We start from the raw sequence: 15,771 nt of genomic DNA, 5'->3' as shown, positions 1-15,771 counted from the left end.
TGGTCTACAGCTTCCTTTTATATGGGCTGGCTAGGCCCTGAGTGGCTGGTCCAGCGACTGCTCTAATTGGCTGCAGCCACTGCCCTAATTGGTTGTTTCCCTGCAGCCCTCCGGGCTGTGTTTCAACCCTGTCAGGGCCAGTGTGGGGCAGATTCGCTGTCTCACATCCCCAGAAGAAAAGATAGAAAAGGTATATTCTTCCTGACTTGTTTATCCTTTACAGATGGCTGGCATAATCCTTATGTTCCTACTGTGGCTATCTAGTTCTTTAAGTTCTGAGAAGCCCCAGCATAGAGAAACAATAAGAATGTGCAAAACTTCAGTGTGGTTTCCTTGTATTGAACACACAGTTGACTGAAGCACACACAAAACCATGCACTCCTTATTAAATAATGTAATATTTAGGGCTAAAGTCAGAGGAGATAAAACTGATGGTGTAGTTTACACATAAGTGAATAGGTTTCAGAGTAGCAGCCGTGTTAGTCTGTATTCGCAAAAAGAAAAGGAGGACTAGTGGCACCTTGGAGACTAATCAATTTATTTGAGCATAAGCTTTCGTGAGCTACAGCTCACTTCATCGGATGCATTCAGTGGAAAATACAGTGGGGAGATTTATATACATAGAGAACATGAAACAATGGGTGTTACCATACACACTGTAAGGAGAGTGATCACTTAAGGTGAGCTATTACCAGCAGGAGAACGGGGGCGGGGGGGCGGGGGACCTTTTGTAGTGATAATCAAGGTGGGCCATTTCCAGCAGTTGACAAGAACGTCTGAGGAATGGGGGGAGGAAATAAACATGGGGAAATAGTTTACTTTGTGTAATGACCCATCCGCTCCCAGTCTCTATTCAAGCCTAAGTTAAATGTATCCAGTTTGCAAATTAATTCCAATTCAGCAGTCTCTCGTTGGAGTCTGTTTTTGAAGTTTTTTGTTGAAGAATTGCAACTTTGAGGTCTGTAATCGAGTGACCAAAGAGATTGAAGAGTTCTCCGACTGGTTTTTGAATGTTATAATTCTTGATGTCTGATTTGTGTCCATTTATTCTTTTACGTAGAGACTGTCCAGTTTGACCAATGTACATGGCAGAGGGGCAACTATAAAAAAACCCAAAAGAAATAGTATTTTCAATTCAACTAATAACAAGTACTGTAGTGCAATCTCTTTGTCATGAAAGTTGAACTTACAGCCGGTATCAAGCGGAGTGCCCCAAGTGTCAGTCCTGGGGCCAGTTTTCTTCAATATCTTCATTAATGATCTGGAGGATGGCGTGGATTGCACCCTCAGCAAGTCTGAAGATGACATTAAACTGTGAGAAGTGGTAGATATGTTGGAGGGTAGGAATAGGATACAGAGGGACCTAGACAAATTAGAGGATTGGACCAAAAGAAATCTGATGAGGTTCTACAAGGACAAGTGCAGAGTCCTGCACTTAGGACGGAAGAATCCCATGCACTGCTACAGACTAGGGACAGAATGGTGAGGCAGCAGTTCTGCAGAAAAGGACCTAGGGGTCACAGTGGATGAGAAGCTGGATATGAGTCAGCAGTGTGCCCTTGTTGCCCAGAAGGCTAACGGCATTTTGGGCTGTATAAGTAGGGGCATAGCCAGCAGATCGAGGGACGTGATCGTTCCCCTCTATTCGACATTGGTGAGGCCTCATCTGGAGTAGTGTGTCCCGTTTTGGGCCCTACACTACAAAAAGGATGTGGAAAAATTGAAGAGAGTCCAGCGGAGGGCAACAAAAATGATTAGGGGGCTGCAGTATATGACTTATGAGGAATCATAGAATATCAGGGTTGGAAGGGACCTCAGGAGGTCATCTAGTCCAACCCCCTGCTCAAAGCAGGACCGATCCCCGACTAAATCATCCCAGCCAGGGCTTTGTCAAGCCTGACCTTAAAAACTTCTAAGGAAGGAGATTCCACCACCTCCCTAGGTAACGCATTCCAGTGTGTCACCACCCTCCTAGTGAAAAAGTTTTTCCTAATATTCAACCTAAACCTCCCCCACTGCAACTTCAGACCATTACTCCTTGTTCTGTCGTCAGCTACCACTGAGAACAGTCTAGATCCATCCTCTTTGGAACCCCCTTTCAGGTAGTTGAAAGCAGCTATCAAATCCCCCCTCATTCTTCTCTTCTGCAGACTAAACAATCCCAGTTCCCTCAGCCTCTCCTCATAAGGAGAGGCTGAGGGAACTGGGATTACACCTCTACCCCGATATAACGCGGTCCCCAGGAGCCAAAAAATCTTACCGCCTTATAGGTGAAATCGTGTTAGATCAGGGTAGAAGGATTAGAGTGTACAAAGAAATAATGTGCTTTGAAATTTAACTAGGAAAGATATTTTTATTCCTTTAGGATAAAAATATTTGTAAACTTGCGAACTAAATCATTTTTGTTAGTAGGGACTGAGGGTCTTGGGCGGGGGCACAGGAGGGAGGCAGGAGCTGAGTGAAGTGGCTTTAGCAGCGGCGGCAAAACCGCCCTGCACAGCAGAGCGTGCAGCACCCCCTGGTCAGGGCGCAGGAGGCTCGGGGCCAGGGCCGGGGCTGCAGCATGGACCCGCTCCCTCTGGCTGCAGGCACCCGGGCTGCGGCATGAACTTCCAGCCATGAGCCACCCCCGGGTCGCCGCAGCCTGGTGGAGCCCCGCTGCAGCCTCGCCGTGCTGCCCCTGCACGTCTGAATCGACCCCTGTTCCCCTTCCCACCATGGCCCCATTATCCAACCCCTCGGCCCCGGCCCGGCACCCTTAACATGCTGCTCAGAGCAGTGTGTGGGAGCCAGACACGCTGATGCGCTGATCTGCCGGAGCACGCAGCCCCGCCCCCAAGAGTGCTGCTTTATCATGTTATATCCGAATTCGCATTATATCGGACCACGTTATATCAGGGTAGAGTTATATTTAGTCTGCAGAAGAGAAGAATGAGGGGGGATTTGATAGCTGCTTTCAACTACCTGAAAGGGGGTTCCAAAGAGGATGGAGCTAGGCTGTTCTCAGTGGTAGCAGATGACAGAACAAGGAGTAATGGACTCAAGTTGCAGTGGGGGAGGTTTAGGTTGGATATTAGGAAAAAAACTTTTTCACTAAGAGGGTGGTGAAGCACTGGAATGCGTTACCTAGGGAGCTGGTGGAATCTCCTTCCTTAGAGGTTTTTAAGGTCAGGCTTGACAAAGCCCTGGCTGGGATGATTTAGTTGGGGATTGGTCCTGCTTTGAGCAGGGGTTTGGACTAGATGACCTCCCTTCCAACCCTGATATTCTGTGATATAAATGTAGAATTATGTACAAAAAAACCCGCATTTAAAAATAAAACCATGTAAAATTTTAGAGCCTGCAAGTCCACTCAGTCCTACTTCTTATTCAGCCAGTCGCTCAGACAAACAAGTTTGTTTACATTTGCAGGAGATAATGCTACCCGCTTCTTGATTACAATGTCATCTGAAAGGGAAAACAGGCGTTCACATGGCACTGTTGTAGCTGGCATTGCAAGATATTTACATGCCAGATGGGCTAAAGATTCATATGTCCCTTCATGCTTCAACCACCATTTCAGGGCACATGCGTCCATGCTGATGATGGGTTCGGCTTGATAACAATCCAAAGCAGAGCGGACCAACACATGGTTTAAATTTCATCATCTGAGTCAGATGCCACAAGCAGAAGGTTGATTTTCTTTTTTTGTGGTTCAGGTTCTGTAGTTTCCGCATTGGAGTGTTTGCTCTTTTCAGACATCTGAAAGCATGCTCCACACCTCTTCCCTCACAGATTTTGGAAGGCACTTCAGATTCTTAAGCCTTGGGTCGAGTGCTGTAGCAATCTTTAGAAATCTCACATGGGTATCTTCTTTGCATTTTGTCAAATCTGCAGTGGAAGTGTTCTTAAAATGAACAACATGGGTCATCATCCAAGACTACTATAACATGAAATAGATGGCAGAATTCGGGTAAAGCAGAGCAGGAGACATACAATTCCCCCCCAAGGAGTTCAGTCACAAATGTAATTAACCCATTAATTTTTTAGTGAGCATCATCAGCATGGAAGCATGTCCTCTGGAATGGTGACCGAAGCGGGAAGAGGGCATATGAATGTTTAGCATATCTGGCACATGAATATCTTGCCGTGCCGGCTATGAAAGTCCCATGCAAATGCCTGTTCTCACTTTCAGGTGACATTGTAAATAAGAGGACAGCATTATCTCCTGCAAATGTAAACAAACTTGTTTGTCTGAGCAATTGGCTGAATAAGAAGTAGGACTGAATGGACTTGCAGGCTCTAAAGTTTTGCTTTTTTTTTTTTGAGTGCAGTTATGTAATAAAAAAAATCTACATCTGTAAGTTGCACTTTCATGACAGAGGTTGCACTATAGTACTTGTGTGAGGTGAATTGAAAAATACTATTTCTTGTGTTTATCATTTTTACAGTGCAAATATTTGTAATAAAAAATAATATACACTTTGATTTCAGTGACAACACAGAATACAATATATATGGAAATGTAGAAGAACATCCGAAATATTTAATAAATTTCAGTTGGTATTCTGTTCTTTAACAGTGCAATTTAAACTGCGATTAATCGCGATTAATTTTTTTAGTTAATCGCATGGTTAACTGCGATTAATCGACAGCCCTAATTTCTATGTTTTTGTTTTGTTTAATATCAGCACCCGCCACTGACCCCGTGCATAGCTATTGTGTATGTTAGAGTTTTAGTGTGGGTGGTGGCAGAAGAAAACTCTGCCTGACTTTGAGGAGTGGCAGAAGAGAGTATGGGTATGCAAGTGAGAGATTTTGTGGGGAAAGAGAGTTTTTTATAGACACGTGTGGCTTTTCTTATGAATGAGAAAGGAGGGTGTGTGTCTGAGAAAATGAAGATGGGAAGACTGCAGAGGCATTGGGAATGGTGAACTTGAGAGGAAAGGAATGATACAGGGAGCAAGCAGAGAGGTTAGAAACTGGGATGAAGGAAGAAGATAACACAGCACAGCAGAAAAATTGGTAGGGTTGGATGGGGAAGAGAAGGAAAGAGAGATCAGTTATTACACAGTACAGAAAAATACTGCAGGAAAACCGTCCTACCCCTTTTCCCTCTACACCTTGTCCCTGGGTTATCTCATTCATTCAAAGGAGTACTTGTGGCACCTTAGAGACTAACCAATTTATTTGAGCATAAGCTTTCGTGAACTACAGCTCACTTCATCGGATGCATACTGTGGAAAGTGTAGAAGATCTTTTTATATACACACAAAGCATGAAAAAATACCTCCTCCCACCCCACTCTCCTGCTGGTAATAGCTTATCTAAAGTGATCACTCTCCTTACAATGTGTATGATAATCAAGTTGGGCCATTTCCAGCAGAAATCCAGGTTTTCTACACTTCCCACAGTATGCATCCGATGAAGTGAGCTGTAGCTCATGAAAGCTTATGCTTAAATAAATTGGTTAGTCTCTAAGGTGCCACAAGTACTCCTTTTCTTTTTGCGAATACAGACTAACACGGCTGTTATTCTGAAACCTCTCATTCATTCACATACCCACATTCAACTATCATCTCTATGACGACAACTTGCAGATCTACCTATCCACTCAAAATCTCCTTTTGTGAACTCTCAATTAAGATCTTGATGTGTCACTCTAATATTGCATTGTGGATGACCAGCTGTCAGCTTAAGCTCCATGTGGCCAAAACAGAGTTCTTAATCTATGCCCCCAAACCTTCCTCTATCCTTGCTTTCTCTGTCGTGGTGGACAACGCTACTGTCCTTCCTGTCACTCAGGCCTTTAATATGGGTGTCATCTTTGACATGGCCTTCTCTTTAGATCCTCACATCCAGGCTGTGTCTAAATCTTGCTGATTCTTTCTGTGTATCTCTAAGACACAGCCTTTTCTCTCCATGTACACAGCTAAACTTCCCTCCCAGGCCCTCATCATCTCACATTTCAACTACTACAGCATCCTCTTCTCTGGCCTTGACAGATGTGATATTGCCCCAATTGTATGCATTCAAGATGTTGCTCCACAGATAATTTACTTGGCTCTTTGCTTTGGCCACATCACCCCATTCCTTGCATCCCTCCACTGACGACTCCTTACAAGTAGGTTGATGTAGGTAATAGTGTAGATATAATATTCTTTGACTTCTGTAAGCCATTTGAATTGGTACGGAATGACATTTTGATTAAAAAAACTAGAAAGATATAAAATTAACAGAGCACACATTAAATGGATTAAAAGCTGGCTAACTGACAGGTCTCAAAATGACAGGTTTCAGAGTAGCAGCCGGGTTGGTCTGTATCCATAAAAAGAAAAGGAGTACTTGTGGCACCTTAGAGACTAACAAATTTATTAGAGCATAAGTTTTTGTGAGCTACATCCGATGTAGTGAGCTGTAGCTCACGAAAGCTTATACTCTAATAAATTTGTTAGTCTCTATGGTGCCACAAGTACTCCTTTTCTTTTTAAGTCTCAAAGTGTAATTGTAAATGGGGAATCATCATCAAACGGTCCCATAGGGATTGGTTCTTGGCCCTACACTATGTAACATTTTTACTAATGACCTGGAAGAAAATAAAACATCAATTACTGATCAAGTTTGAAGATGACATGCACATTGTGGGAGTGATAAATAATGAAGAGGACAGGTCACTGATTCAGAGCATTCTGGATTGCTTGGTAAACTGGGTGCAAGCAAACAAGATGTATTTTAATCATGCCCAATTTAAATGTATACATCTGGGAACAAAGAATTTAGGCCATATTTAGAGGATAGGAGACTATATTCTGGGAAGCAGTGACTCCTAAAAGGTTTTGGAGTTGGTCATGGATAATCAGCTAAACGTGAGATTCAAGTGCAATGCTGTGGCCATAAGGGCTAATATGATCCTTGGATGGATAAACAGGGGAATCTTGAGTAGGAGTAAAGAGGTTATTTTACCTCTGTATGTGGCACTGGGGTGGCTACTGCTGGAATCCTACGTCCAGTTCTGGTGTCCACAATTCAAGGAGGAGGATGATAAATTAAAGAGGGTTCAGAGAAAAGCCATAAGCCATGTCTGTACAAAGTGCAAGCTGGTCTCCATATTGGAAGAGAAGGTTCAAGGTCTGGAGCAACAGGTATCGACCGTGAGTTGCATAAGAGAAACTGAAGATTTCCTGGACAGACATCACGATATGCTTCTATGGGCACAAGGTTCTGAAGATTCAGAGCAGGCTGCACATCGGGGACAGAAGGACGGTGAAAAAATTTGGCATCATGTGACCTCCAGAAGGAAAAAGAGGAACGTCCATGTACCAGCAACGCTGATACAGGTAAGTAACCGTTTTCATGTTCTCTCCACAGGTACTAATGCGGAGAGTGGACCAGATGATACCTCTGAGGGAAGAGAGCAGAAGGAGACTCCACCGATTGGAAGGCATGAGATGCACTGTCCTAGGGTTGGGGGTTCCACGACCACCGCTCCCAAGAGAAGGAGGCGGGTGGTGGTGGTCGGGGACTCTCTCCTCAGGGGGACTGAGTCATTTATCTGCCGCCCCAACCGGGAAAACCGAGAAGTCTGCTGCTTGCCAGGAGCTAAGATTCGCAATGTGACGGAGAGACTGCCAAGACTTGTCAGGCCCTCGGATCGTTCCACCTTCCTGCTTCTCCACGTGCTCCAATGATACTGCCAAGAATGACCTTGAGCGGATCACTGCAGATTACGTGGCTCTGGGAAGAAGGATAAAGGAGTTTGAGGCGCAAGTGGTCTTCTCGTCCATCCTCCCCGTGGGAGGAAAAGGCCTGGGTAGAGATGGTCGAACCGTGGAAGTCAAAGAATGGCTACGCAGGTGGTGTCGGAGAGAAGGCTTTGGATTCTTTGACCATGGGATGGTGTACCAAGAAGGAGGAGTGCTAGGCAGAGACGGGCTCCACCTAACGAAGAGAGGGAAAAGCATCTTCGCAAGCAGGCTAGCTAACCTAGTGAGGAGGGCTTTAAACTAGGTTCACCGGGGGAAGGAGACCAAAGCCCTGAGGTAAGTGGGGAAGTGGGATACTGGGAGGAAGCAAGAGCAGGAGCGCGTGAAAGGGGAGGGCTCCTGCCTCATACTGAGAAAGAGGGGCGATCAGCGGGTTATCTCAAGTGCCTATCACAAATGCACGAAGCCTGGGAAACAAGCAGGGAGAACTGGAAGTCCTGGCAAAGTCAAGGAATTATTATGTGATTGGAATAACAGAGACTTGGTGGGATAACTCCCATGACTGGAGTACTGTCATGGATGGATATAAGCTGTTCAGGAAGGACAGGCAGGGCAGAAAAGGTGGGGGAGTTGCACTGTATGTAAGAGAGCAGTATGACTGCTCAGAGCTCCGGTATGAAACTGCAGAAAAACCTGAGTCTCTGGATTAAGTTTAGAAGTGTGAGCAACAAGGGTGATGTCGTGCTGGGAGTCTACTATATACCACCGGACCAGGGGGATGAGGTGGACGAGGCTTTCTTTTGGCAACTAACGGAAGTTACTAGATCGCAGGCTCTGGTTCTTATGGGAGACTTCAATCACCCTGATATCTGCTGGGAGAGCAATACAGCGGTGCACAGATAATCCAGGAAGTTTTTGGAAAGTGTAGGGGACAATTTTCTGGCGCAAGTGCTGGAGGAACCAACTAGGGGCAGAGCTCTTCTTGACCTGCTGCTCACAAACCGGGAAGAATTAGTAGGGGAAGCAAAAGTGGATGGGAACCTGGGAGGCAGTGACCATGAGATGGTCGAGTTCAGGATCCTGACACAGGGAATAAAGGGGAGCAGCAGAATACAGACCCTGGACTTCAGAAAAGCAGACTTTGACAACCTCAGGGAACTGATGGGCAGGATCCCCTGGGAAAATAACATGCGAGGGAAAGGAGTCCAGGAGATCTGGCTGTATTTTAAAGAATCCTTATTGAGGTTACAGGGACAAACCATCCCAATGTGTAGAGAGAATAGTAAATATGGCAGGTGACCAGCTTGGCTTAACAGTGAAATCGTTGCTGATCTTAAACACAAAAAAGAAGCTTACAAGAAGTGGAAGATTGGACAAATGACCAGGGAAGAGTATAAAAATATTGCTCAGGCATGCAGGAGTGAAATCAGGAAGGCCAAATCACATCTGGAGGTGCAGCTAGCAAGAGATGTTAAGAGTAACAAGAAGGGTTTCTTCAGGTATGTTAGCAACAAGAAGAAAGTCAAGGAAAGTGTGGGCCCCTTACTGAATGAGGGGGGCAACCTAGTGTCAGAGGATGTGGAAAAAGCTAATGTACTCAATGCTTTTTTTTGCTTCTGTCCTCACGAACAAGGTCAGCTCCCAGACTGCTGCACTGGACAGCACAGCATGGGGATGAGGTGACCAGCCCTCTGTGAAGACAGAAGTGGTTCAGGACTATTTAGAGAAGCTGGATGAGCACAAGCCCGTGGGACCAAAGGAGTTGGTGGATGTGATTGCAGAGCTATTGAAAACTCATGGCGATAGGGGGAAGTGCTGGACGCGTAGTGATCAATGGCTCCATGTCTAGTTGGCAGCCGGTATCAAGTGGAGTGCCCCCAGGGTCGGTCCTCGGGCTGGTTTTCTTCAATATCTTCATTAATGATCTGGAGGATGGTGTGGATTGCACCCTCAGGAAGTTTGCAGATGACACTAAACTGGGAGGAGAGTTAGATGCAGTGGGGGAGGATTAGGTTGGATATTAGGAAAAACTTTTTCACTAGGAGGGTGGTGAAACACTGGAATGCGTTACCTAGAGAGGTGGTGGAATCTCCTTCCTTAGAAGTTTTTAAGGTCAGGCTTGACAAAGCCCTGGCTGGGATGATTTAGTTGGGGATTGGTCCTGCTTTGAGGAGCGGGTTGGACTAGATGACCTCCTGAGGTCCCTTCCAACCCCAGTATTCTATGATTTTATGATTGCTAAAAATTGGCTTTCTGAAATCTCTCTAAAGTACCTATATACTGCTTCATTCTGTGAAATGTTTATCGCTGTCTCTGCAAATCTGTGTAGAATGCAAATCATTCTTATGACCTCACAGTGCTAGGTGGTGCACAAATACATAGAAGGGCATGGTCCCTGCTCTGAAGAGCTTACAAGTTCATTTCCTAAATTATTTTCTTCTGATAAGTAAGAAGGAAATTCAAGGTGGCTGCTTCTCTGGTTTGACTCTGTATTTTCTGAATCATTAAGTGACTTCTAGTTCTAGAAGTTAGAAATATTTTTGAGTGTACTTGTTTGGATATGTTACCCAATATATACCCACGGGTTACCCAGTATATACGTGGATAGTTAAAATTCCCTGTGAGAATAGAATTCTTCTGCTTAGATAGCCTTGATATTTGATTCAGGAATTTTTTTCTTTCTTCCCTTTTCTTGCTGCTCTATAGCAGATGACCACAACTGTGTCCTTTGTTGGGGGAACACAAGTAAGTTTCTTTTAACCAGAAGTTTTGGAATAATGGGATTGCTCTGGACTAACAGTAAGAATGCCATTCTTGTCTCCCCTCCGCCTCCTAGAGGACTTCAAAGTTTTTTCAGGACCTCATGAGGTGGTGACCAGTTCTTTAGGGGTGCAGGTGGAACTTGTGCAAGAGAATCCAGATACTTTCCTAAATATTACAGACTCCTGCCCCAGGAAGTGTTGTGCTTCCTGTCAGTGAAGCCTTACTGGAGTCAGTGAAAACTCTCTGGCAGACTCCAGCCAAGCAAGTGGACAGACGATACCAAGTCCCTCAATAAGATTTTGACTGTTTCTTTACCCATCTAGTTCCTGATTCTTTGGTGGCTTAACAAGAGGTCCCATCAATCCCATATTAAGGCCACTCCCAAAGATAAGAAATATAAGAGACTGATTTATACGGCTAAACGGTTTATTCCACTGCCACTCTTCAAATGAGAGTTGCTAATTATCAGGTTCTTTTGTCAAAATATAACTTTGCTAATTTCTCTGCCATTTCTAAATTTGCTGACAAATTGCCAGAGGAATATGAAGAACAGTTTTTAGTTTTGGTTTCAGAGGGATATCTTACAGCTCATTCATACCTCAAGGCAGCAATAGATGCTGCTGCTATGTCCTTGCATTGTGTGATCACTGTAATCTCTACGCAGCATTATTCTTCACTACAGGCTTCTGGCATTCCAAGGGAGCTGCAGAACACCATAGAAATCTTACCTTTTGAGGGTTCTACACTGTGTTCTACTAAAACAGATGACGCTGTGCGCACATTGAAGGACTCTTGTGCAATACTTCATTCAATAGGAGTTTATACTTTGGTTAACAAGAGGAAACAGTTCAGTCCATAATCTTACTCCACACCCTCTTTCCCACAGAGGTCACTCACAGTATGCTTCTAAGAGAAAGTGAAGACCTCCTTGATGTCTCCAACCATCTTCGTCAGCAGGAGTCCCTTCTCACCAGACAGCTGCAACTTCCAAGCAATCTTTTTGACTTCTTGGTCAAGGACAGCACACGAACTATACCTCCTCCATTTGGATGATACCTGTTCCTCTTTCACTGTGCTTGGGAAAGCATCACATCAGACAACTGGGTGCTCAGCACATTAAAGGAGGGATATGTTACCCCATGAACTTCCTCCCTTTTCCCAACCCACCTTCCTTGTTCCTTTCAGGGACACTTCTCACAAGACTATTACTTCAAGAACTATGATCTCTAGAATTGGAAGTGAGGAAAGAAGGTCCTTACTAACACAGAAGAAATGGCTTCTATTCCCATTACTTCCTGCTCCCAAGAAATCTGGTGGCCTTGCCCCATTCTAGATCTAAGAAAGCAATTGCAGGATGGTCTGCTTGCTTCTATTATCCCTTCCCTGGAGATGGGAAATTTGTATGGTACCGTCAGTTTACAAGACGCATACTTCCATGTGGTGATACATCCTTGCCATAGGAAGTTCGATTCATAGCAGGTTCTAACTATTACTAGTACACAGTGCTTCTCTTCAGACTGTCATCTGCCCCAAGGGTCTTTGCCTAATACATAGCAGCAGTAGCATCCCACCTCTGCCATTTGAGCATTCAAATTTTCCTTACCCAAATGATCCGCTAGTTCATGGAGCATCAAGTGACCAGGACCAAAACAGTATCCTAGTCATCAAACAGCTATTCTCCCATCTGGATCTGAAACTAAATTCAGACAAATCAGAGTTACAACCAACACAACTCATAGGAGCAGAACTCGACAGCATGACCACTATGGCTCTCCTTTCAGGGAAGGTTTCAATCTCTCAGAAAGTCTCAAGTCCAACTCAATGACATGCCTGCCTTCAGCTCCAGACCATGTGACCTCATGCACGTACATAACTCTGCATGCCAGACTTCACCTTCACTGTCTACAGGAATGGCTCCATTTGGTATATCATCCTTTCAGGCACCCCTTGGACATGCAGCTTTGTGTACCTGCCTCAGTGTTTCAGTCTCTCAGCTGGTGCTAGAACCCCGAACAGTGTGCCCAAAGAAGTGCCATTTTTGTCTCCAGAACCAGCTATGATTCTGGAAAGTTGTCTACCAAAGTTTGGGGAGCCCATCTCAGTCAACTACAGACATAACCTCTTTGGTCACCTCAGGAAGTTTCACCTCCACATAAAGGTGTTAGAGCTCCAAGCTATTCTTTGGGTCTGCAAAATGTTTGTCTAGGGTCGGGAAACAGGTGGTACAAGTTCTTACATACAACACCACTGTCTTGTTCTATCTAAACAAGCAGGGAGGTGCAAAATAGCCTCAACTGGAATTTGTGCATTTGTCTCAATGTTTCCCTGAAGGCTTTCATGAATGGTCAGTCAGGAAGGATATTTTGCTTCAGATCTTCCACCACTGGGGGGTACCAAGCAATAGGCTTGTTTGCAACCAACCTGAATAACAAGTGCATAATATTTTGCTCCAGGGCAGGCCACAGTCTGGGTTCCATCACAGATGCCTTTCTTTTTCCATGGTCCATTCATCTCCTATGTCTGGCTGAGTTCCTCTGATTCTGAAGGTACTCAAGAAGCTGAAAAGAGAACAACCAATATTAATCCTTGTTGCATCAATGTGGCCAAGAAACTATTGGTTCATGGACCTACATCAGCTTTCTGTCTGGTCACCGGTAACTTTACCACTAGTCGAGTATCTTCTATCTAAGAACCAAAGCAAGATTCTACATCCCAACCTCCAGTGTCTCCACCTTACAGCATAGATCATTTCTGGTTGAATTCCCATGAGAAATTGTGCTCCTGTGGGGTTCAGACATGTTGGTGAATAGCAGAAGACTAATAGCACTAGACTAAGAGCAACATACTCCACAAACTGGAAGAGATTTTTGATCTGGGTGCAATCTCAACACATATCACCCCATCTTATGGCAGTTGCAGATGTGCTGGACTACTTGTTTCCCCTGAAATCATCAGATTTTTTGATTAGTTCCGTGAGAGTTCACGGGGTTTCCATTTCTGTGCTACATTCACCAGTGATGGGTTTTCCATTTTCTCTCACCCTCTTGTTTCCAATTCTTGAAAGGTCTAGTCAACGTTTACCCTCCTGTTTCTGATCCTGTACCTGTATGGGATCTCAATCTAGCCCTCTCCAAACTCATAGGACCTCTCTTTGAGCTTATGGCTATAACCTCGCTATTGTTATTGTCTATGAAGATGGCTTTTCTGGTGGTGATTGCTTCTTCTAGGATGGTTTCAGAACTTCAAGTCCTTCTGAACGGTCCTCCTTTTGTGGTTTTCTATAAAAGCAAGGTTTCCCTTAGACCACACCCTAAGTTTATGCCTAAAGCATAACCATTGTCTGAAGCAAACTATTCATTTTCCAGTGTTTTTCCCCCCAAAGCTCCATTCTTCTAAAGCTGAAGAAATACTTCATGTTCTTGGAGCAATGCTCCAGTAGCTGATATCTGCAAGGAAGTGACATGGTCACCTGTACATACTTGTTCTGCTTACTATACCATCAGTCAGGCCTCTCGTAATGATGCAACTTTGGCAAGTTGGTGTTACAGTCTTTGTTCAGATGATTCAAAGTCCCTCCACCTACAAGGGAACTGCTGAGGAGTCACCTGCTGGCACAATCACTGAGAGTTTAAAAAAAAAAGTTACTTACCCATACAGTAACTGTGGTTCTTCAACATACATTTTACATTGCACATACACACATTCTACAACCCTCCCAGCTTTCCTGCTACATTGAACAGTACATATGTCAGTGCGAAGAAACAATGAGGGAAGTGGTGACCACACCTCTTTTATGCCCTTGCCTGAGAGCATGAGAAGAGCAGGAGCACATGTGCTTCCTGGTTGTACTGCAGGCAGAAATCTGACTCAAGTGCATGGGGTGCACAGACACCTGCTGTGGAATGTATATGTGCACAGCATATTGAAGAACAACAGTCACTGTGCATTTAAATAACCGTTTTTTACCCGCATTTTAACCTGACACAGGAGCTCTTTAAGGCAATCTGAACACAACACCCCTGCCTACGTAGGTACTCCTGTTACTTAGGTATTTGAATTAGTTGGTACCTTTGACCTAATGTTACATAGAATAATAGTTTTGTTTTCACCTTTATCTGTATTTACTGCTGGTTTTTAATCATTAACATGGAATACGTTATTTCTATTTTAGTCCTCCTCGACCTCTGACAAACATGAATGACACCATGGTTACCCATATGTCCTCCGGAGCACCCACTCCGACGAAAAGGTATCTATACCTCACTAAATTTACTGTTTACATCTTTACAAGAGGTAGAAATAGAATGAATTATGTGTCACTGTTAGTGTTCTGACTTGTTTCAAATGCTACTGCAGCTGCACCGAGTGTGTCTGAGGTTCATAAAACAAGGCTTGATTGCCGCTGCTGCTTTTTGATCTCTTTAAAGAGCTATTTTCTTGTATTGAGTAATTTTTACTACAGAAATGCTAAAGTTTTATAGGGGGTATTTCCTCCAAAGCCATTCAGGAAGACCGGTCTTGCTGTTTTGTTGCCTTTGTTAATGCCAGTTCTTCACACAAAGTAGAAACCAGTTGCATAGTTTCTTTTGAGATTCCCGAGGCCTGATCTACATGGGGTGCTTAGTTCATATGGTGTGACGCACAGGGGTTAGGGCGCAATATGGAAGCTGTACTAATAGTGTGCACACAGGGCAGCTGTGCACTACCCAGGAGATGATGGGGCTATAGCAGCGGCTCCTCCAGCCGCAGCAGAGGAAGAGGACTAGGAAGACGAGGATGACACCGCGCAACTGCTGCTTCACAAACTCTTCTTGGAGCAGTTCACAGCACGGTTCTTGGGCTTGGGAAATCAGCACCAGTGGATGAGAGAAGATCTTTCTGCAGACCTGGAATGATCAGCAGAATTTGGTGACAGAATTTTGGGGATGTGATGATGGGGCATCTGCCCCATACTGGCCTATAAAGGGTTATTAGAGCCCTAGGGAGGCTGCACCAAAGGCAGCCAATTAGAGAAGGGCCAGGTTGGCCCCTAAAAGAAGGACTGCAGAGCAGAGCCACTTCAGTCACTCCCTGGACTTTGAGGGAGGAGGACTGGCTACCTTGTAGGCTGAAGGCAGCAAGCACCCTGGACAGAACAGTGCTACAGGCAGAGACTGGGGGACTTAAAGGCAGCTCCTGATGGGCTGCAGGGATCTGCAGGCTGAGGCCTTGAAGCAAGGACAAAGAGGGTGCTGAGGCCACGGGGAAATGTCTCAGGGAGATCTACTGAGGAGTTGGAGGGGACGCAGCAAGTGGCAGCCATCTACAGAGTCCCTGGGCCAGAGTA

General features: G+C 44.8%; 1 protein-coding gene across 3 annotated transcripts in view; it reads left to right on the top strand.

Moving 5' to 3' along the window:
* Positions 1-15,771, top strand: part of DTNB (dystrobrevin beta) — a 397,289-nt gene that overhangs the window by 198,709 nt on the left and 182,809 nt on the right. For all 3 annotated transcript variants that reach the window (XM_084624543.1, XM_084624545.1, XM_084624544.1), the window contains exon 10: positions 14,617-14,694. In XM_084624543.1, the coding sequence (XP_084480669.1) occupies positions 14,617-14,694 (78 nt within the window). The remainder of the gene's footprint in view (positions 1-14,616; positions 14,695-15,771) is intronic.

Source organism: Lepidochelys olivacea (genome assembly GCF_965140295.1).
Source record: "Lepidochelys olivacea isolate rLepOli2 genome assembly, chromosome: 3".
Classification (NCBI taxonomy): domain Eukaryota; kingdom Metazoa; phylum Chordata; order Testudines; family Cheloniidae; genus Lepidochelys; species Lepidochelys olivacea.
This window is presented reverse-complemented; position numbering and strand designations above follow the sequence as displayed.